This window comes from Ranitomeya variabilis, chromosome 2 (genome assembly GCF_051348905.1).
Source record: "Ranitomeya variabilis isolate aRanVar5 chromosome 2, aRanVar5.hap1, whole genome shotgun sequence".
In the NCBI taxonomy this organism is placed as follows: domain Eukaryota; kingdom Metazoa; phylum Chordata; class Amphibia; order Anura; family Dendrobatidae; genus Ranitomeya; species Ranitomeya variabilis.
The window spans coordinates 421,832,243-421,856,163 of record NC_135233.1 but is presented as its reverse complement, the minus strand read 5'-3'; the positions used below and the strand labels follow the sequence as shown (position 1 = coordinate 421,856,163).

The 23,921-nt window shown below is 47.7% G+C and overlaps 1 protein-coding gene across 9 annotated transcripts in view; it reads left to right on the top strand.

The window, feature by feature from the left end:
- Window positions 1-23,921, top strand: part of DENND2B (DENN domain containing 2B) — a 325,270-nt gene that overhangs the window by 167,812 nt on the left and 133,537 nt on the right. For 8 of the 9 annotated variants that reach the window (XM_077286630.1, XM_077286626.1, XM_077286625.1 and 5 more), the window contains one exon: window positions 18,885-18,989. The exons of the other annotated variant lie outside the window; for it this stretch is intronic. In XM_077286630.1, coding sequence (XP_077142745.1) covers window positions 18,910-18,989 — 80 coding nt within the window. In that variant the 5' untranslated portion in view covers window positions 18,885-18,909. The remainder of the gene's footprint in view (window positions 1-18,884; window positions 18,990-23,921) is intronic. 9 annotated transcript variants of the gene reach the window in all.

Sequence of the window (23,921 nt, the reverse complement as noted above, 5' to 3'; positions counted from 1 at the left end):
GCTTGGCATGCATCATCCCATTGTTAAACTGACGTGTGTTTGCTTCATTAAAGTCAATGGCTCCGTCAGCATAAACATCTGAATCGCATTTTTCAGGGCTTCAGATGTAAACCCCAACGGAGCCACTGACGAGAACTTAATGTGGAGATAGCAAATATGAGCACAACTCCCTGATGGAGGCCAAAGGAAACTGGGATGAAATGCACCCTAGATGTATCATCCGGGAGCTGCCCTGATGTAAAGCAGAGACTGCTGTGCACAGAACCCAATCTTAGCGTGTGCTACTGCCTGCTGAGCTGTGTATCTAATCCTATCCTGTGTGGTACAACCTGCTTAGCTGTGTATCTAATCCTCTCCAGTGTGGTACAGCCTGCTGGGCCATGTATCTAATCCTCCCCTGTGTGGTACTGACTGCTGAACCGTGTATCTAGTCCTATCCTGTGTGATATGGTCTACTGAGCCGTGTATCTAATCCTATCCCGTGTGATACTGTCTGCTGAGCTGTGTATCTAATCCTCCCCTGTGTGGTACTGACTGCTGAACCGTGTATCTAATCCCATCCTGTGTGATATGGTCTGCTGAGCTGTGTATCTAATCCTATCCTGTGTGATACTGTTTGCTGACCCTTGTATCTAATCCTATCCTGTGTGATATGGTCTGCTGAGCCGTGTATCTAATCCTATCCTGTGTGGTACTGTCTGCTGAGCTGTGTATCTTATCCTCCCCTGTGTGGTACTGACTGCTGAACCGTGTATCTAATCAAATCCTGTGTGATAAGGTCTGCTGAGCTGTGTGTCTAATCCTATCCTGTGTGATACTGTCTGCTGACCCTTGCATCTAATCCTATCCTGTGTGATACTGTCTGCTGACCCTTGCATCTAATCCTATCCTGTGTGATACTGACTGCTGATCCTTGCATCTAATCCTATTCTGTGTGATACTGTCGTCTGACCCTTGTATCTAAACCTATCCTGTGTGATACTGTCTGCTGAGCCGTGTATCTAATTTTCCCCTGTGTGGTACTGACTGCTGAGCTGTGTAGCTAATCCTATCCTGTGTGATACTGTCTGCTGAGCCGTGTATCTAATCCTATCCTGTGTGGTACTGTCGGCTGAGCCATGTATCTAATCCTATCCTGTGTGATACTGACTGCTGAGCCGTGTATCTAATCCTCCCCTGTGTGGTACTGACTGCTGAGCTGTGTATCTAATCCCATCCTGTGTGGTACACTGTGGTTTCCTTGTGTTTCTGTGATTTGCGGCTACATTCCCCACCAAATAGGGACTTCTTGCGATTCAGGATTTTTTTCCTCTCTGTCACAGATTCCTTTCTGCTCTGATGTCTCAGCTCCAAGAAAACTTTTTATGGTTTATTAAAAGTGAATCTGGAGGATCTCTGCGCCTCGGCACGGGGCTAATGCTGGCCATGACTTCTGGTGTTGGGGCTTATTCAGATGATGCAGTCAGGTTGTGGCAAAGTGCAGAGGTTTATAAAATCGCAACAGAACCGCTGGTTTTGTGGAAATGACACGCAGCAGCCGATGTGACCAGAACCGTTGGTTGTCAGCAGTAATAGATGAGCTGTTATTCAATAGTGTAATAGTCCTGTCACTTTCTGATTTACTTTGAGTTTCCTCAGGATCGACCCCTGTATCGTTCTCTACAGCTCTGGCAAAAATTAACTGCAAAATGTTCACTTTGTCTGAATTTCCTCTCTACAGGTATATTTTGGAGTCAAATGTAAATTGTTCTTTTATTCTATAAACTACTGACATGTCTCTGAATTTCCAAGCAATAAATTTTGTCTTGTTTTTTTTCTGAAAAGGTGAAATGGTCAAAATTACAAAAAACCCTCAGTGCTTTCAGACCTCAAATAATGCAAAGAAAACAAGTTTATAATAATTTAGAAACAACAATACTAATGTTTTAACTCAGGAAGAGTTCATCAATCAATATTTTATGGAATAACCATGATTTTTAATCAAAGCTTTCATGCATCTTGAAATGCTTTCCACCAGTCTTTCACACTGCTTTTGGCGCAAAAATGTAAGCCGATCTTCTTTGTTTGATGGCTTGTGACTATCCATCATCCTCTTGATTACATTCCAGAGGTTTTCCATGGGGTTCAGGTCTGGAGATTGGGCTGCCCATGACAGGGTTTTGATGTGGTGGTCTCTTAATTTTTGCGAAAGCTATATATCATCTCTGGGATCATCCTCTGGATTGTCCCCAGTATCGTCCCTGGGTTCGTCCTCTGTATCTTCCCTGGGATCGTCCTCTGGTTCTTCCACTGGATCGTCCCTGGGATTGTCCCCTGGATCGTCCCTGGGATTGTCCCCTGGATCGTCCCTGGGATCATCCCCTGGATCGTCCTCAGCATCTTCCTCTGTATCTGTCCTCTGTATCTTTCCCTAGATCGTCCCTGGGATCGTCCTCTGTATCGTCCCTGGGATCGTCCCTGGGATCGTCCTCTGCATCGTCCTTGGGATCGTCCCCTGAATTGTCCCTGGGATCGTCCTCTGTATCATCCTTGGGGTCGTCCCCTGAATTGTCCATGGGATCATCTTCTGTATCGTCCCTGGGATTGTCCTCAGCACCATCTTCTGTAATGTCCTCTGTATTTTCTTCTGTATCCATGGGATTGTCCTTTGGATCTTCTGTATTGTCCTCTTTACTGTCTTCTGCATCCTTGGTATCGTCCCTGGTTCATCCTCTGGATCGTCTTGTGTATCGTCCTCTGTATTGTCTTCTGTACCTTCGGGATTGTCCTCTGTACCGTCCCTTGAACTGTCTTCTGTATCGTTCTCTGTATTGTCCCTTGAATCGTCCTCTGCAACGTCCTTTGGAACACCCTCTATAACCCTGTACCGTCCTCGGGTTTTGAGTGTCGTCCTCTTTTGTCTTCTGTATCCTCGGGATCATTCTCAGGATTGTCCTCTGGATCGTCTTGTGTGTCTTCCACTTTACTGTCTTCTGTATCGTCCTTGGGATTTTCCTCTTTACTGTCTGCTGTATCCTCAGTATTGTCCCATTCAGGGCTTCCCAGGATCGTTCTCGACATTGTCCTCTGGATTGTCTTGTGTTTATCCTCTGTATTGTCTTCTGCATCCCCTGGATTGTCCCCTGGATCGTCCTCTGTATTGTCCCCGGTACCGTCCTCGGGTTTTGTGTATCGTCCTCTTTGCTGTCTTCTGTATCCTCGGTATTGTCCTTGGGATCATCATTTTTACTGTCTTCTGTATCCTCGGTATCGTCCTTGGGATCGTCCTTTTTACTGTCTTCTGTATCCTCGGTATCATCCTTGGGATCGTCCTCTTTACTGTCTTCTGTATTTTCTGTATCGTCCTTGGGATCGTGCTCTGTCTTCTGTATCCTCGGTATCGTCCTTGGGATCGTCTTCTGTATCCTCGGTATCATCCTCTGTCTTCTGTATCCTCGGTATCATCCTTGGGATCGTCCTCTTTACCGTCTTCTGTATCCTCGGTATCGTCCTTGGGATCGTCCTCTTTACTGTCTTCTGTATCCTCTGTATCGTCCTTGGGATCGTCCTCTTTACTGTCTTCTGTATCCTCGGTATCGTCCTTGAGATTGTCCTCTTTACTGTCTTCTGTATCATCGGTATCGTCCTTGGGATCGTCCTCTGTCTTCTGTATCCTCGGTATCGTCCTTGGGATCGGCCTCTTTACTGTCTTCTGAATCCTCGGTATCGTCCCCTGCATGGTTCCCAGGATCGTTTTCGACATTGTCCTCTGGATCGTCTTGTGTTTTATCCTCTGTATTGTCTTCTGCATCCCCTGGATCGTCCTCTGTATTGTCCCCGGTACTGACCTCGGGTTTTGTGTGTCGTCCTCTGTTCTCTTCCGTATCCTCTGTATCATCTTCGGGATTGTCCTCTGGATCATCATCTTGTGTATCATCCTCTTTACTGTCTTCTGTATCCTCTGTATCATCCCTGGGATCGTCCTCTGTATTGTCCCCGGTACCGTCCTCGGGTTTTGTGTATCGTCCTCTTTGCTTTGTTCTGTATCCTCGGTATCGTCCTTGGGATCGTCCTCTTTACTGTCTTCTGTATCCTCGGTATCGTCCTCTGTCTTCTGTATCCTCGGTATCGTCCTTGGGATCGTCCTCTGTCTTCTGTATCCTCTGTATCGTTCTTGGGATCGTCCTCTTTACTGTCTTCTGTATCGTCCTTGGGATCGTCCTCTGTCTTCTGTATCCTCGGCATCGTCCTTGGGATCGTCCTCTTTACTGTCTTCTGTATCGTCCTTGGGATCGTCCTCTGTCTTCTGTATCCTCGGCATCGTCCTTGGGATCGTCCTCTTTACTGTCTTCTGTATCGTCCTTGGGATCGTCCTCTTTACTGTCTTCTGTATCCTCTGTATCGTCCTTGGGATCGTCCTCTGTCTTTTGTATCCTCTGTATCGTCCTTGGGATCGTCCTCTTAACTGTCTTCTGTATCCTCGGTATCGTCCTTGGGATCGTCCTCTTTACTGTCTTCTGTATCCTCGGTATCGTCCTTGGGATCGTCCTCTTTACTGTCTTCTGTATCCTCTGTATCGTCCTTGGGATCGTCCTCTTTAGTGTCTTCTGTATCCTCAGTATCGTCCCTGGGATCGTCCTCAGTATCGTCCCTGGGATCGTCCTCGGGTTTTGTGTATCCTCCTCTTTACTGTCTTCTGTATCCTCGGTATCGTCCCCTGCATGGTTCCCGGGACCCGGGATCGTTGTTGGGGGGGGGGGGGGGCTTCGCAGTCTCTGGGAAGGTGCAGTAGTCGCCTTTGATGTCTTTTATGGAGCAGCGTGGTATTTACAGTGCAGTGGGGCAGCGATGCGTCATCTGGCGGCTGTTAATATTTATAGAATTATATGGGAATATAACAATTCTATTTATGGGGCCATAAATGTACCGTCTGAGGGGCCGGTTCCGGGATACCTTCCCCCACGCGCTTCTTTCTTAATCATCCAAACTTAGAACATGGAAAATGGGGAGAATAAAGCTGTTGAACCGTGGGGAAGACACGTGACTGCGATCTGGAACAAAGATGCTTGTCTGTAAAACATAAACTATGTTAAATTATATTAACGGCCATATGAATAAATGAGTGTGCTGTACTTGTAGCCCCCCTGACACCCTGACAACCCTTTTGTACCTCTCCCCCCACCCCGGCCTAGCACTTGGTTGAACCCCACACCCTTGTGTCGGAGCCGGGTCTCTGTGGATTTAGGAAGGTGATTTTTTTTGTGTAAATCACATCCTGAATTACGGGATCTCGTCTGCAAGAAATCTTCTGATATGTTCCTGGCCGATATGTAAGGACAGCTTTACTCCAGTCACAGCTAGAGCTGCAGTCAGCCCATACGCTTGTCTCACTGTCTGTGGGATCTGCAGTGTTGCATAAGAGGAGATGTAGTGTTATAGGAGCTAGATACAGAACATAAAGACATCTTCCATTTAAGGATTATGGAGGCCGCTGTGCTCTTAGGAACCTTGAGTACTGCAGAAATTCTGTTGTAACCTTGGCCAGATCTGTGCCACCATTCTGTCTCTGAGCACCTTGGCCAGTTCCTTTGACCTCATGATTCTCATTTGGGCTGATATGCACTGTGAGCTGTGAGGTGTTATATAGACAGGTGTGCGCCTTTCCAAATCAAGTCCTATCAGTTTAGTTACACACAGCTGGCCTCCAGTGAAGGAGTAGAACCATCTCAAGGAGGATCAGAAGGAAATAGACAGCAAGTGACTTAAGTATGAGTGTCTGAGCAAAGGGTCTGAAGACTTATGACCATGTGATATCAGTTTTTTTCAGTCAAAATAGGCTGTATACAGAGATACACGATAAGATCCTGTCTGCAGCCACCACTAGGGGGAGCACCCTGTATACAGAGATACATGATGAGATCCTGTCTGCAGTCACCACTAGGGGGAGCTCCCTGTATACAGAGATACATGATAACATCCTGTCTGCAGCCACCACTAGGGGGAGCTCCCTGTATACAGAGATACATGATGAGATCCTGTCTGCAGCCACCACTAGGGGGAGCTCCCTGTATACAGAGAGACATGATTAGATTCTGTGTGCAGTCACCACTAGGGGGAGCTCCCTGTATACAGAGATACATGATGAGATCTTGTCTGCAGCCACCACTAGGGGGAGCTTCCTGTATGCAGAGATACATAAGATCCTGTCTGCAGCCACCACTAGGGGGAGCTCCCTGTATACAGAGATACATGATAACATCCTCACAAAAGAAAAAGAAGGAGCAGCAACCATTCCAGGTGAAAAATATCCACAGAAGTCTTTATTCTGCCATCATAAAATTACAACGTTTCGGCCAAAATGGCCTTTATCAAGACTTTTTGGCCGAAACGTTGTAATTTTATGATGGCAGAATAAAGACTTCTGTGGATATTTTTCACCTGGTATGGTTGCTGCTCCTTCTTTTTCTTTTGTGAGTATTGGTCCTATTGCATCCCTGGACTTTGGAGCGTGCAGCCTTCAGCTGTGTGCTGTTGGTTACTTTTTTGATATACATGATAACATCCTGTCTGCAGCCACCACTAGCGGGAGCTCCCTGTATACAGAGATACATGATAACATCCTGTCTGCAGCCACCACTAGGGGGAGCTCCCTGTATACAGAGATACATGATGAGATCCTGTCTGCAGTGACCACTAGGGGGAGCTCCCTGTATACAGAGATACGTAAGATCCTGTCTGCAGCCACCCCTAGGGAGAGCTCCCTGTATACAGAGATACATGATGAGATCCTGTCTGCAGTCACCACTAGGGGGAGCTCGCTGTATACAGAGATACATGAGGAGATCCTGTCTGCAGTCACCACTAGGGGGAGCTCCCTGTATACAGAGATACATGATAAGATCCTGTCTGCAGCCACCACTAGGGGGAGCTCGCTGTATACAGAGATACATGATAACATCCTTCTGCAGCCACCACTAGGGGGAGCTCCCTGGATACAGAGATACATGATAACATTCTGTCTGCAGCCACCACTAGGGGGAGCTCCCTGTATACAGAGATACATGATGAGATCCTGTCTGCAGTCACCACTAGGGGGAGCTCCCTGTATACACTCATACATATACACTCATGTATATACTGTATACACTCATGTATATACTCAGTGGCCTGACACTGAAGAGAGCAGACGTGTCTGTCTGCTCTCTGCTGGATAAGGACAATAAGGCGCCGTGCTAGTGGCAGCCCATTGCAGCAGCAATAGTTTTAGTTTTATTTAGGAATTTTTTTTTTTTGTTATGTGTGAACCTTTTTTCTTTCTGAACCTCAGTTTTTGGAACTCTAAGGAACCTTTTCCCCAGTACCTTCTCCTTCTGAACTTGGATTCGCTGGAAGGCTTCCCTTGGATTTATGCTGAACCCTTGGATTTCCCCTTGGATGTTTGCTTCTAAACCTTGGATCCTCTGATTTGTTTCCCCTGGATGCATACTGCCACCCACTGCTTCTGGATGTATGCTTCTGAACCTGGGTTCCTTTGAAATGTTTCCCTTGGATGTTTGCTACTACCCACAGCTATCTGGATTTACAGTGCATTTGTGATCACCTTGCAACTTAGGTCTGGTTTTTATATGCACCTACGGCCGGGTGGCCACTACCTGCCTGGGAATTGGCACAGCTATGTCTGGAGGCGTGCACTGTATGCCACCCTGCACGGACATGCTTGGTGCGACTAATATGGCCAAGGTTTTGATGGATGTCTCAAAGTCTGTTCCTAAACGTGTTGCTTACTCAAAGGGCAGACTTCTGGAGCTGCGCAGGCTAATGTCTTCTCCTGCAGTGGGTAGACCACGTGTCCCTAGTGAGGTAAGGCGACCTTTCAGAGGCTGCAGAGCGGGCAAAAAACTAAAGGCAAGGCGAAGACGGTTTAAACCTGTAGTTCCGTCCATCATCATGGGGAATGTTCAATCACTGGGAAATAAGTCGGATGAACTGTTGGCATTAATACGGACCCAGAGGGATTACAAGGAATGCAGTTTGATGTGTTTTACTGAAACATGGTTACGCGGCGAGATCCCTGACGCGAGTGTTTCAGTACCAGGATTTCACATGGTCCGGGCTGATAGAGACACTATGAAGAGCGGCAAAAAAAAGGGCGGAGGAGTTATACTCTACATAAACAATGGATGGTGCAACCAGGGGCATGTGACAGTGAGGGAGCGCCATTGTTGTCCGAACATTGAACTGCTAGCTGTTGGCCTCAGACCTTACTATATTCCTAGAGAATTCTCGCTTGTTATTGCAATAGTGTTGTACATACCACCAACTGCAAACCATGAGGCTGCAGGTGAAGTGCTGTCAGGAGTCATTGCTCGGCTTCAGATGAAACACCCCAACTCGCTTACTGTAATCTCTGGGGATTTTAATCGGGCTAATATTTCAACTGCTCTACCTAAATTCTATCAATTTGTTAAATGTACAACACGTGACAACATTATTTTGGACTTACTCTATGCGAATGTCAAGAATGCTTATTCATCGTCTACCCTGCCGCCCTTGGGGAAATCTGATCACAATCTTATACTATTGTCACCAGTCTACCAACCTGTTGTTAGAAAACAGCCTGCTACCATTAAAACAGTTAGAATGTGGAGTCCAACAAATGAACAGGCTTAACAGGATTGCTTTCATCTTACAGACTGGGATGTGTTGCTTGGGACAATGGACGAGTATACAAATGTTAATGAAGTGGTTGGTAGAGTGACTGACTACATTAACTTCTGCACTGATATGCTGGTGCCTGCTAAAAAGATTAGGTGTTTTGCAAACAACAAGCCATGGATAACAAAGGAATTGAAGCATTTGCTCAACAGGAAAAAAAAGGCATTTAAATTAGGCGACAAAGAGGAAATTAAAATGATACAGCATGAATTGAAGTATAAAATAAAGGAGGCCCAGAAAGCCTTCAGAATTAAACTTGAAAAGAAACTGTCCCACAATAATACCAGGGATGTTTGGTCAGGAATGAAATTACTGACTGGGCTTAAGGCAAGGTCTGATCACGGGGGAGGAAATCTGGACAAGGCTAATGAGATGAACGAGTATTTCAATAGATTTAGCAGTACATGTGTACTGCCAACTGGAAGTGGAGGGGAATTGGGTGCAAATTCTGCAACATCAATATTGGAGGAGGAGCAGACTAATTTTAGAGTATCCGAAAATGATGTGAGGAGGCAGTTTAAGTCACTTAACATTGGTAAAGCAGCAGGACCAGATGGACTCAGCTCACGTGTCCTTAAAGTTTGTGCAGACCAGCTGTGCACTGTCTTTACACTCCTATTTAATGGAAGTCTACAAACACAGAGGGTACCAGTGTTATGGAAAACTTCCTGTCTGGTGCCGGTACCCAAGACTTCTTCTCCTGCAACCCTAAATGACTATCGTCCTGTAGCCTTAACATCTCACGCTATGAAGGCCTTGGAAAGATTAGTGCTTGCTCACTTAAGACCAAGGGTTAACGCTTTTATTGATCCCCTTCAGTTTGCTTACCGACATAGATTGGGGGTGGATGATGCTATTCTTTCCCTGTTACATAGTGTACATTCATTTCTGGAGACTGACGGAACCATGGTGCGAGCGATGTTCTTTGATTTCTCGAGTGCATTTAATTCCCTGCAGCCACCTTTACTACACAAAAAGATGACTGATATGAAGGTGGAGGAGGGGATGAGAAATTGGATAACTGACTACCTATCAGATCGGCCACAGTTTGTACAGATGGGAGCAGTTGTGTCAAGCAGATTACTGAGCAGTGTAGGTGCCCCACAGGGAACGGTGCTTGCGCCCTTTCTATTCACACTGTATACATCGGACTTTCAGTATAAATCTGATCTTTGCCACCTTCAAAAATTTTCGGATGACTCCGTGGTTGTGGGATGTATTAGGGGAGATCAGGGGGATGAGGAATACAGAAGGGTGGTGTCGAATTTCGTGGATTGGTGCAATGGTAACTATCTACAACTAAATGTTAAGAAAACTAAGGAGTTGGTAGCCGACTATAGCAGGATAAAGATGGAATGCTTACCGATCACTATTGCTGGGCAGGAGGTAGAGCAGGTGGAGAGTTACAAATATTTGGGGGTCCATTTGGATAGCAAACTGGACTGGAGATGCCACTCAGAGACTGTCTACAAGAAGGGGATGAGCAGACTGTATTTCCTAAGGAAACTGAGATCTTTTAATGTGTGCAGCAAAATGTTAGAAATGTTCTACCAGTCTGTGGTGGCAAGTGCCATCTTTTTTGCAATCATATGCTGGGGTAATAGTGTGCGGGCCTCTGATGCTAATAAGCTGAATAAGCTTATCAAAAAGGCAAGTTCTGCTGTCGGCTGCAATCTGGACTCTCTTGAGGAGGTAGTGGAGAGAAGAACTCTGAAAAAGTGTATGGCAATCATTAACAATAATGCACATCCACTATATGAGCTATTCATGAGACAGAAGAGCACCTTCAGTAACCGGCTAATACTTGTGAGGTGTAAGAAGGAAAAATATAGGAAATCGTTTGTGCCAACTGCGATGGGAATGTACAACAATAACATTAGGGTTAAATCATCAAGGTGAATGTCTACTTTATTCCTTCTACTTTTCAGTTTACCTGCGGTGTATGTCCTATTCTAATGTATAATGTCCTTCTGTCAACTACACTGTCATGTCAATTAAGTAATTCATTTTATGATTCTTATGATGTAAGTTGTGCTGCTGTGATACCATAATTTCCCACGGGATCAATAAAGTGTATCGTATCGTATCGTACAGAGATACATGATGAGATCCTGTCTGCAGTCACCACTAGGGGGAGCTCCCTGTATACAGAGATACATAAGATCCTGTCTGCAGCCACCACTAGGGAGAGCTCCCTGTATACAGAGATACATGATGAGATCCTGTCTGCAGTCACCACTAGGGGGAGCTCCCTGTATACAGAGATACATAAGATCCTGTCTGCAGCCACCACTAGGGGGAGCTCCCTGTATAACATGATGAGATCTTGTCTGCAGCCACCACTAGGGGGAGCTCCCTGTATACAGAGATACATGATAGCATCCTGTCTGCAGCCACCACTAGCGGGAGCTCCCTGTATACAGAGATACATGATAACATCCTGTCTGCAGCCACCACTAGGTGGAGCTCCCTGTATACAGAGATACATGATAAGATCCTGTCTGCAGCCACCACTAGGGGGAGCTCCCTGTATACAGAGATACATGATAAGATCCTGTCTGCAGCCACCACTAGGGGGAGCTCCCTGTATACAGAGATACATGATAAGATCCTGTCTGCAGCCACCACTAGGGGGAGCTCCCTGTATACAGAGATACATGATAAGATCCTGTCTGCAGCCACCACTAGGGGGAGCTCCCTGTATACAGAGATACATGATAAGATCCTGTCTGCAGCCACCACTAGGGGGAGCTCGCTGTATACAGAGATACATGATAACATCCTTCTGCAGCCACCACTAGGGGGAGCTCCCTGGATACAGAGATACATGATAACATTCTGTCTGCAGCCACCACTAGGGGGAGCTCCCTGTATACAGAGATACATGATGAGATCCTGTCTGCAGTCACCACTAGGGGGAGCTCCCTGTATACAGAGATACATGATGAGATCCTGTCTGCAGTCACCACTAGGGGGAGCTCCCTGTATACAGAGATACATGATGAGATCCTGTCTGCAGTCACCACTAGGGGGAGCTCCCTGTATACAGAGATACATGATGAGATCCTGTCTGCAGTCACCACTAGGGGGAGCTCCCTGTATACAGAGATACATAAGATTTTGTCTGCAGCCACCACTAGGGGGAGCTCCCTGTATACAGAGATACATGATGAGATCTTGTCTGCAGCCACCACTAGGGGGAGCTCCCTGTATACAGAGATACATGATAGCATCCTGTCTGCAGCCACCACTAGCGGGAGCTCCCTGTATACAGAGATACATGATGAGATCCTGTCTGCAGCCACCACTAGGGGGAGCTCCCTGTATACAGAGATACATGATAAGATCCTGTCTGCAGCCACCACTAGGGGGAGCTCCCTGTATACAGAGATACATGATAAGATCCTGTCTGCAGCCACCACTAGGGGGAGCTCCCTGTATACAGAGATACATGATAAGATCCTGTCTGCAGCCACCACTAGGGGTAGCTCCCTGTATACAGAGATACATGATAAGATCCTGTCTGCAGCCACCACTAGGGGGAGCTCCCTGTATACAGAGATACATGATAAGATCCTGTCTGTAGTCACCACTAGGGGGAGCTCCCTGTAAACAGAGATACATGATAATATCCTGTGTGCAGCCACCACTAGGGGGAGCTCCCTGTATACAGAGATACATGATAAGATCCTGTCTGCAGTCACCACTAGGGGGAGCTCCCTGTATACAGAGATACATAATAAGATCCTGTCTGCAGCCACCACTAGGGGGGGGCTCCCTGTATACAGAGATACATGATAAGATCCTGTCTGCAGTCACCACTAGGGGGAGCTCCCTGTATACAGAGATACATAATAAGATCCTGTCTGCAGCCACCACTAGGGGGGGCTCCCTGTATACAGAGATACATGATAAGATCCTGTCTGCAGTCACCACTAGGAGGAGCTCCCTGTATACAGAGATACATGATAAGATCCTGTCTGCAGCCACCACTAGGGGGAGCTACTTGTATACAGATACATAAGATCTTATCTGCAGCCACCACTAGGGTGAGCTCCCTGTATACAGAGATACATGATAAGATCCTGTCTGCAGCCACCACTAGGGGGAGCTCCCTGTATACAGAGATACATGATTAGATTCTGTGTGCAGTCACCACTAGGGGGAGCTCCCTGTATATAGAGATACATGATGAGATCTTGTCTGCAGCCACCAGTAGGGGGAGCTTCCTGTATACAGAGATACATAAGATCCTGTCTGCAGCCACCACTAGGGGGAGCTCCCTGTATACAGAGATACATGATAACATCCTCACAAAAGAAAAAGAAGGAGCAGCAACCATTCCAGGTGAAAAATATCCACAGAAGTCTTTATTCTGCCATCATAAAATTACAACGTTTCGGCCAAAATGGCCTTTATCAAGACTTTTTGGCCGAAACGTAATTTTATGATGGCAGAATAAAGACTTCTGTGGATATTTTTCACCTGGTATGGTTGCTGCTCCTTCTTTTTCTTTTGTGAGTATTGGTCCTATTGCATCCCTGGACTTTGGAGCGTGCAGCCTTCAGCTGTGTGCTGTTGGTTACTTTTTTGATATACATGATAACATCCTGTCTGCAGCCACCACTAGCGGGAGCTCCCTGTATACAGAGATACATGATAACATCCTGTCTGCAGCCACCACTAGGGGGAGCTCCCTGTATACAGAGATACATGATAAGATCCTGTGTGCAGCCACCACTAGGGGGAGCTCCCTGTATACAGAGAGACATGATAACATCCTGTCTGCAGCCACCACTAGGGGGAGCTCCCTGTATACAGAGATACGTAAGATCCTGTCTGCAGCCACCCCTAGGGAGAGCTCCCTGTATACAGAGATACATGATGAGATCCTGTCTGCAGTCACCACTAGGGGGAGCTCGCTGTATACAGAGATACATGATGAGATCCTGTCTGCAGTCACCACTAGGGGGAGCTCCCTGTATACAGAGATACATGATAAGATCCTGTCTGCAGCCACCACTAGGGGGAGCTCGCTGTATACAGAGATACATGATAACATCCTGTCTGCAGCCACCACTAGGGGGAGCTCCCTGTATACAGAGATACGTAAGATCCTGTCTGCAGCCACCCCTAGGGAGAGCTCCCTGTATACAGAGATACATGATGAGATCCTGTCTGCAGTCACCACTAGGGGGAGCTCGCTGTATACAGAGATACATGATGAGATCCTGTCTGCAGTCACCACTAGGGGGAGCTCCCTGTATACAGAGAGACATGATAACATCCTGTCTGCAGCCACCACTAGGGGGAGCTCCCTGTATACAGAGATACGTAAGATCCTGTCTGCAGCCACCCCTAGGGAGAGCTCCCTGTATACAGAGATACATGATGAGATCCTGTCTGCAGTCACCACTAGGGGGAGCTCGCTGTATACAGAGATACATGATGAGATCCTGTCTGCAGTCACCACTAGGGGGAGCTCCCTGTATACAGAGATACATAAGATTTTGTCTGCAGCCACCACTAGGGGGAGCTCCCTGTGAGAAACATGATGAGATCTTGTCTGCAGCCACCACTAGGGGGAGCTCCCTGTATACAGAGATACATGATAGCATCCTGTCTGCAGCCACCACTAGCGGGAGCTCCCTGTATACAGAGATACATGATAACATCCTGTCTGCAGCCACCACTAGGTGGAGCTCCCTGTATACAGAGATACATGATAAGATCCTGTCTGCAGCCACCACTAGGGGGAGCTCCCTGTATACAGAGATACATGATAAGATCCTGTCTGCAGCCACCACTAGGGGGAGCTCCCTGTATACAGAGATACATGATAAGATCCTGTCTGCAGCCACCACTAGGGGGAGCTCCCTGTATACAGAGATACATGATAACATCCTTCTGCAGCCACCACTAGGGGGAGCTCCCTGGATACAGAGATACATGATAACATTCTGTCTGCAGCCACCACTAGGGGGAGCTCCCTGTATACAGAGATACATGATGAGATCCTGTCTGCAGTCACCACTAGGGGGAGCTCCCTGTATACAGAGATACATGATGAGATCCTGTCTGCAGTCACCACTAGGGGGAGCTCCCTGTATACAGAGATACATAAGATCCTGTCTGCAGCCACCACTAGGGAGAGCTCCCTGTATACAGAGATACATGATGAGATCCTGTCTGCAGTCACCACTAGGGGGAGCTCCCTGTATACAGAGATACATAAGATTTTGTCTGCAGCCACCACTAGGGGGAGCTCCCTGTATACAGAGATACATGATGAGATCTTGTCTGCAGCCACCACTAGGGGGAGCTCCCTGTATACAGAGATACATGATAGCATCCTGTCTGCAGCCACCACTAGCGGGAGCTCCCTGTATACAGAGATACATGATGAGATCCTGTCTGCAGCCACCACTAGGGGGAGCTCCCTGTATACAGAGATACATGATAAGATCCTGTCTGCAGCCACCACTAGGGGGAGCTCCCTGTATACAGAGATACATGATAAGATCCTGTCTGCAGCCACCACTAGGGGGAGCTCCCTGTAAACAGAGATACATGATAATATCCTGTGTGCAGCCACCACTAGGGGGGCTCCCTGTATACAGAGATACATGATAAGATCCTGTCTGCAGTCACCACTAGGAGGAGCTCCCTGTATACAGAGATACATGATAAGATCCTGTCTGCAGTCACCACTAGGGGGAGCTCCCTGTATACAGAGATACATAATAAGATCCTGTCTGCAGCCACCACTAGGGGGGGCTCCCTGTATACAGAGATACATGATAAGATCCTGTCTGCAGTCACCACTAGGAGGAGCTCCCTGTATACAGAGATACATGATAAGATCCTGTCTGCAGCCACCACTAGGGGGAGCTACTTGTATACAGATACATAAGATCTTATCTGCAGCCACCACTAGGGGGAGCTCCCTGTATACAGAGATACATGATAAGATCCTGTCTGCAGCCACCACTAGGGGGAGCTCCCTGTATACAGAGATACATGATAAGATCCTGTCTGCAGCCACCACTAGGGGGAGCTCCCTGTATACAGAGATACATGATAAGATCCTGTCTGCAGCCACCACTAGGGGTAACTCCCTGTATACAGAGATACATGATAATATCCTGTGTGCAGCCACCACTAGGGGGAGCTCCCTGTAAACAGAGATACATGATAATATCCTGTCTGCAGCCACCACTAGGGGGAGCTCCCTGTATACAGAGATACATGATAACATCCTGTCTGCAGCCACCACTAGGGGGAGCTCCCTGTATACAGAGATACATGATGAGATCCTGTCTGCAGCCACCACTAGGGGGAGCTCCCTGTATACAGAGAGACATGATTAGATTCTGTGTGCAGTCACCACTAGGGGGAGCTCCCTGTATATAGAGATACATGATGAGATCTTGTCTGCAGCCACCAGTAGGGGGAGCTTCCTGTATACAGAGATACATAAGATCCTGTCTGCAGCCACCACTAGGGGGAGCTCCCTGTATACAGAGATACATGATAACATCCTCACAAAAGAAAAAGAAGGAGCAGCAACCATTCCAGGTGAAAAATATCCACAGAAGTCTTTATTCTGCCATCATAAAATTGCAACGTTTCGGCCAAAATGGCCTTTATCAAGACTTTTTGGCCGAAACGTAATTTTATGATGGCAGAATAAAGACTTCTGTGGATATTTTTCACCTGGTATGGTTGCTGCTCCTTCTTTTTCTTTTGTGAGTATTGGTCCTATTGCATCCCTGGACTTTGGAGCGTGCAGCCTTCAGCTGTGTGCTGTTGGTTACTTTTTTGATATACATGATAACATCCTGTCTGCAGCCACCACTAGCGGGAGCTCCCTGTATACAGAGATACATGATAACATCCTGTCTGCAGCCACCACTAGGGGGAGCTCCCTGTATACAGAGATACATGATAAGATCCTGTGTGCAGCCACCACTAGGGGGAGCTCCCTGTATACAGAGAGACATGATAACATCCTGTCTGCAGCCACCACTAGGGGGAGCTCCCTGTATACAGAGATACGTAAGATCCTGTCTGCAGCCACCCCTAGGGAGAGCTCCCTGTATACAGAGATACATGATGAGATCCTGTCTGCAGTCACCACTAGGGGGAGCTCGCTGTATACAGAGATACATGATGAGATCCTGTCTGCAGTCACCACTAGGGGGAGCTCCCTGTATACAGAGATACATGATAAGATCCTGTCTGCAGCCACCACTAGGGGGAGCTCGCTGTATACAGAGATACATGATAACTTCCTGTCTGCAGCCACCACTAGGGGGAGCTCCCTGTATACAGAGATACGTAAGATCCTGTCTGCAGCCACCCCTAGGGAGAGCTCCCTGTATACAGAGATACATGATGAGATCCTGTCTGCAGTCACCACTAGGGGGAGCTCGCTGTATACAGAGATACATGATGAGATCCTGTCTGCAGTCACCACTAGGGGGAGCTCCCTGTATACAGAGAGACATGATAACATCCTGTCTGCAGCCACCACTAGGGGGAGCTCCCTGTATACAGAGATACGTAAGATCCTGTCTGCAGCCACCCCTAGGGAGAGCTCCCTGTATACAGAGATACATGATGAGATCCTGTCTGCAGCCACCACTAGGGGGAGCTCCCTGGATACAGAGATACATGATAACATTCTGTCTGCAGCCACCACTAGGGGGAGCTCCTTGTATACAGAGATACATGATGAGATCCTGTCTGCAGTCACCACTAGGGGGAGCTCCCTGTATACAGAGATACATGATGAGATCCTGTCTGCAGTCACCACTAGGGGGAGCTCCCTGTATACAGAGATACATAAGATCCTGTCTGCAGCCACCACTAGGGAGAGCTCCCTGTATACAGAGATACATGATGAGATCCTGTCTGCAGTCACCACTAGGGGGAGCTCCCTGTATACAGAGATACATAAGATTTTGTCTGCAGCCACCACTAGGGGGAGCTCCCTGTATACAGAGATACATGATGAGATCTTGTCTGCAGCCACCACTAGGGGGAGCTCCCTGTATACAGAGATACATGATAAGATCCTGTCTGCAGTCACCACTATGGGGAGCTCCCTGTATACAGAGATACATGATAAGATCCTGTCTGCAGCCACCACTAGGGGGAGCTCCCTGTATACAGAGATACATGATAAGATCCTGTCTGCAGCCACCACTAGGGGGAGCTCCCTGTATACAGAGATACATGATAAGATCCTGTCTGCAGTCACCACTAGGGGGAGCTCCCTGTATACAGAGATACATGATAAGATCCTGTCTGCAGTCACCACTATGGGGAGCTCCCTGTATACAGAGATACATGATAAGATCCTGTCTGCAGCCACCACTAGGGGGAGCTCCCTGTATACCATCAATATATTGAACTCTGTAATAAATCTTTATACGTTAAGCTCCTGAGCTCCCTCTACTTGTGGCAGCAGGCGGACAATATTATATGAATATAAGGTCAGGCAATGATATAGGTGTATGAAATGATTCATTTCCTGCTGTAGAGTCCCTCACTATTTACTGACATAAGGGGGCTGCTCATTCTATAGATGTCAGTAAGGACTGTTTTCCTAATTGCATGTATTCATAGATTTCTATCAGGAGACACTGGACATTGATCTGTCGGCTGCGCTGCTCTGTGCAGATGTCACCCAGTGATGGTCATCGATTTTATCTGCCTCATGTTAGTGGGGTCTAGAGATTTCTCCAGGTTTTATCTAAGCTGTGACCACACAGGGGGATGTTACTGGGTCTCAGAGATGATGGTAGTCCTGGGATTCCATACTGTATTTCTGTCATCGGAGGGTCTGCTGTTAATGTGACCTCTGGTCGAAGCGGAACTTCCACCGACCTAAAGTTCAGTCCTGATGATTCCGGCTGTTGTAGGATCCAGTGCAGCGTTGTCACTGGTGATCCTCGCAGAGGTTATTATGGATGATAAACCCTCTCATCAGTTACAGTCTCTGGGTCCCCATATATCGCTGCACCCCGGATATCTCTCATCTTATAGGAGTCATTAATATAAATACAGAAAAGCAGCTTCCCAGTCGAGCACATTTCTCTTCTTGTGCGACCGCCCTGGAGTTATGGCGGCGTGTGATCAGCTGATGAACAGATTTGTAACTCCTCTGTCTCTTTCTGTCCCAGGTTCTGAGCTCCACAGAGAGCAGAAATGACCATGACCGCCAACAAAAATGCAGCCATCCCCCAAAGTGCTGCCGGCTGTAGGATACCGCTGGAGTCTCTGGAACGGTAAGAGATGAGCTGGAGAAAATGTATGCGGGACCATAACACTCAGGGTGTAGTACCATGGTGCTGACACTCGGGGTGCAGGATCATGACACTGACACTCGAGATGTAGGACTATGACACTGACACTCGGGGTGCAGGACCATGACGCTGACACTTGGGGTGTAGGACTATGACACTTGGGGTGTAGGACTATGACACTTGGGGTGTAGGACTATGACACTGACACTCGGGGTGCAGAACCATGACGCTGACACTTGGGGTGTTGGACTATGACGCTTAGGGTGTAGGACCATGACACTGACACTCGAGGTGTAGGACTATGACACTTGGGGTGTAGAACTATGACACTGACACTCGGAGTGCAGGACCATGACGCTGACACTTGGGGTGTAGGACTATGATGCTTCGGGTGTAGGACTATGACACTGACACTCGGGGTGCAGGACCATGACCCTGACACTCGGGGTGCAGAATCATGACACTGACACTCGGGGTGCAGGACCATGACACTGACAGTCGGGGTGCAGGACCATGACGCTGACACTCGAGGTATAGGACTATGACACTTGGGGTGTAGAACTATGACGCTGACACTCGGGGTGTAGGACTATGATACTTGGGTGTAGGACTATGACACTATGAGTACAGGATAATGACGCTTACACTCGGGTTTACGAGATAATGACTCTGACAGGCTGGGTATATGATAATGACACTCGGTACAGGATAATGATGCTGACACCGAGGGAACGAGAGAATGACGCTGACACTGGGGGTACGAGAGAATGACTCTGACACTCGTACGGGAGAATGATTCTGACACTGCGGATACGGGAGAATGACGCTGACACTGGGGTTACGGGAGAATGACGCTGACACTGGAGGTACGGGAGAATGACGCTGACACGGGTTACGGAAGAATGACGCTGACACTGGGGGTACGGGAGAGTGACGCAGACATTGGGTGAACAAGATAATGACGCTTACACTGGGGGCATGGGAGAATGACGCTGACACTGGGGGTACGGGAGAATGACGCTGACACTGGGGGTACGGGAGAATGACGCTGACACTGGGGGTACGGGAGAATGACGCTGACACTGGGGGTACGGGAGAATGACGCTGACACTGGGGGTATGGGAGAATGACGCTGACACTGGGGGCACGGGAGAATGACGCTGACATGGGGTATGTATGGGACACTCGGGATATAAGATGATGACACTCAGGGTGCAGGACAGTATTGCAGGGTGGGTAGACTTAGTTCCTGGGTGGCAGAAGCAGATATTATAGGGGCTTCTTCCTGACGTCTGGGGTCTCTTCTCCCTCTACCCGGGTTGCTGGTCCTGCTGCTTCTTTGCTGTTTGCTCCTGTATTACAATATCCGGTGTCTCCCTATGAAGACGTTCCTGCAGGAAACCTCTGATGATCTGGCTCTTGTCCAGGAGGAGTTCCGCATATTTCCTTGCATTATATGGGGTGTATAGGGAGGGCCGTGCCTACTACTTGGTGCGGTCTGTCTTCACAGCTCGTTCTGTGGTGTCCCAGATTCTGTCTCATCCCTGGCGCTGTCCTGGGGTCTTCTGTCCTGCAGCAATGATGGTTCGGCCCCTCAGGCTGCCTTCTCATTACTTTTGATGTTTAGAGCTCTTCTAACTCTTTTGTTTTCTTCAGTCTATGAGATTTACATGAGATCGGTCTGCAGAAGACAGACGTCCAGACTGCAGCCATCAAATGATTCCTCTGCTCCTCCAGGGAGGCCGTGAGGCATTTCCATTTCAGACCTGCGGCTGGAGAGAGTAGTTTGCACCAGAAACATCTCTAATTATTAGTACAATGTTTATTTTAGACATTTGTTAATAATAGTCTGACTAGGGGACGAGGCTTAATTACCCAAAAACGTTGAAAAATTGTTGCGCAGAAATGAGCTTCCTAATCGGAGGTGTATCTGCACGCTAGACCGTCTTAAAACGAGTCATCAAACAGCAGGAGCCACATGGATAAATGTGGTGAATGTTTAAGGTCTATGCTGGCCCTTGTATCTGAGAATTAGACAGTTTTGATTAATCTGTCCCATTGGTGCCAAATTTATTATAATTGCACACGTGGGTCATACATTTTGCACAAAGTAAAAAATGTAATTTAACCGTAACCGTTGTCTTGTGTCCATAAGATCTTCCCAGGGGTTCTGGAGTACGTCTGCAGCAATTATTGATGAATCGGGTGAAAATATCTGGGAAAACAAAACTCCGTGCACAGTGACGAACTAAACAACAAACAAGAGAACACATAAAAAATAGACTTAAAATAAAATCACTAATCGAAGATGAATCTGGTACAAACCAAACTAGTCAACAAAAAACAGGCGCAAATGCAAAAATCAGTCCTTGTAATAAGGCTGCCCGGAAAGCCGAGTGCTCACCTCGAATGAGCTAATCTGTGGCCATATTGGTTACCGAGGACTAAACATTACAGGGAAGACGCCCAGCTCTATATCTAGTTTACAATTAAACTTCTCTCTTTTCACTGTCCCCAGGAGCTGACAATCTGCTCTGTACTCTTCACTTTGTGGCTATTTAATCTACTTTCCACGGGTTTGATCTCCGGCTGCATGTGCTGACTACATATCCACTATGCCCCTATTATATCTACAGGGAGGCAGCCTTTACCACTCAATCTCTGTTTTAATCACTGAGCCCCTCTTTTAAGCACTTTAATTTCTGTGGCTGTCCTAATCACTAAACCTTTCTCATAATTATCGGTTCCTGTCCTAATTACTGAACTTATAGCCTAATCACTGAACCTTTCTAGTGACCCCATGTTATAACCACTGAGCTTCTGACCTAACTAGTGATCCCATGTTATAAACACTGAGCCGCTGACCTAAGTAGTGAATCTGTATTCTAACCACTGAGCTCTTAACCTAACTAATAACCCCATGTTATAACCACTGACTTCAATATTGAATCTGTGTTATAAACACTGAACCCCATTGCTGGCTCCCTACAGATGGGCTTGCCAATTTTCCTAGTAAATTGATAATCCTTACATTTGGCAGCAATCATTTGATCGTCCTCTTCTTCGGTATCCACCTCATTCACTCTGGCCCCTGCTCTCTAGAATCAGTGGGCTTTTCCCGGTGTGCTGCTCTCCAGAATCGATGGGTGTGCCCCGGCGTGGTGTTCTCCAGAATCGGTGGGCTTGCCCATGTATAGTGATCTCCAGAATCGGTGGGCTTGCCCCGTCATGGTGCTTTCCAGAATTGGTGGGCTTGCCCCGCATGGTGCTCTCCAGAATTGGTGGGCTTTCCCCAGCATGGTGCTTTCCGGAATTGGTGAGCTTGCCCCAGCATGTTGCTTTCCAGAAATGGTGGGCTTGCCCCGGCGTGGTGCTCTCCAGAATCGGTGGGCTTGCCCATGTATAGTGATCTCCAGAATCGGTGGGCTTGCCCCGTCGTGGTGCTTTCCAGAATTGGTGGGCTTGCCCCGCATGGTGCTCTCCAGAATTGGTGGGCTTTCCCCAGCATGGTGCTTTCCGGAATTGGTGAGCTTGCACCAGCATGGTGCTTTCCAGAAATGGTGGGCTTGCCCCGGCGTGGTGCTCTCCAGAATCGGAGGGCTTGTCCCTGCATGGTGCTCTCCAGAATCGGTGGGCTTGCCCCGGCGTGGTGCTCTCCAGAATCGGAGGGCTTGCCCCTGCATGGTGCTCTCCAGAATCGGAGGGCTTGCCCCTGCATGGTGCTCTCCAGAATCGGTGGGCTTGCCCCGGCGTGGTGCTCTCCAGAATCGGTGGACTTGCCCCGGCGTGGTGCTCTCCAGAATCGGAGGGCTTGCCCCTGCATGGTGCTCTCCAGAATCGGTGGGCTTGCCCCTGCATGGTGCTCTCCAGAATCGGAGGGCTTGCCCCGGTGTGGTGTGATCAGGATGATCCTCTCTGACGATCAGCCAGGACTCGAGGAGGTCCACGTCCTGCACACTGCAGTGTGGTCATATTGTACTACAACAGGGAAACAGGGACAGTTGCTAATGTTTTTAAAATCGATTAGGATTGTAACAAACCCTCAGCTCTGAGAAGTACTATATCTGTGCGGTAGCCACTTGAGACTTCTGCCCCAGACACTGCAGATCCGCTTATCCCCTGAGGTGCTGGAAATCTGTCCTCCCTCCATCGCCATACACAGATGATACATGTAGCCCTTAAAACAATAAAGACCCGACTCTAGATCTGTGCCCCTAGGACAGCGGAGATCCACACACCCCTGGACAGTAAAAATCTTTACCCCCCCCCCCCCCATTCACTAGAGATCCCCACCGCAAGATACTGGTGATCCACCTTATCCCCCTATCCCATACAATGGAGATCCGCAGCTCCCAGACATAGGAGATCCGCGTCTCAGACACCGGAGATCCACAGCCTAGACGGTGGATGTGATCACATTATTTATGTCTAGATCTAAGCAGTGATGTAAAGATTTATGACAAACCGAGGAGGCAGCATGACTACTCCAGATAGAATTGTCCAGAAAAATGAAGGCAGCACTCCAATAGAAAAAATAAAAGTGGTTTATTGGCCCATGTGCAACGTTTCAGTCCAGGATGTGGACCTTTCTTGGTATATACCTGGAAGGATTTTTTGCACCCTTTGTTTTCTTTTGGTGCTGCTTTTTGTTTTCTTTTTCTATACTCCAGATAGAAGAGGGGGAATCCATCCAGCACAGAAACGCTGCACATCCTACTGTCAGACAGCAACACACATAATAGGATTAGATACAGCAGCTCAGCAAAAGGTATTACACATGACAGGCTTAGATACTCAGCAAAACGTATCACACATGATTGGATTAGATAAGCGTTGCAGACTGTGCCACAAATCACTGTCCCCGTGATGTTCTCACCTGTGATCGGCTGTCAGATGTTTCTCTGCCTGGAATGA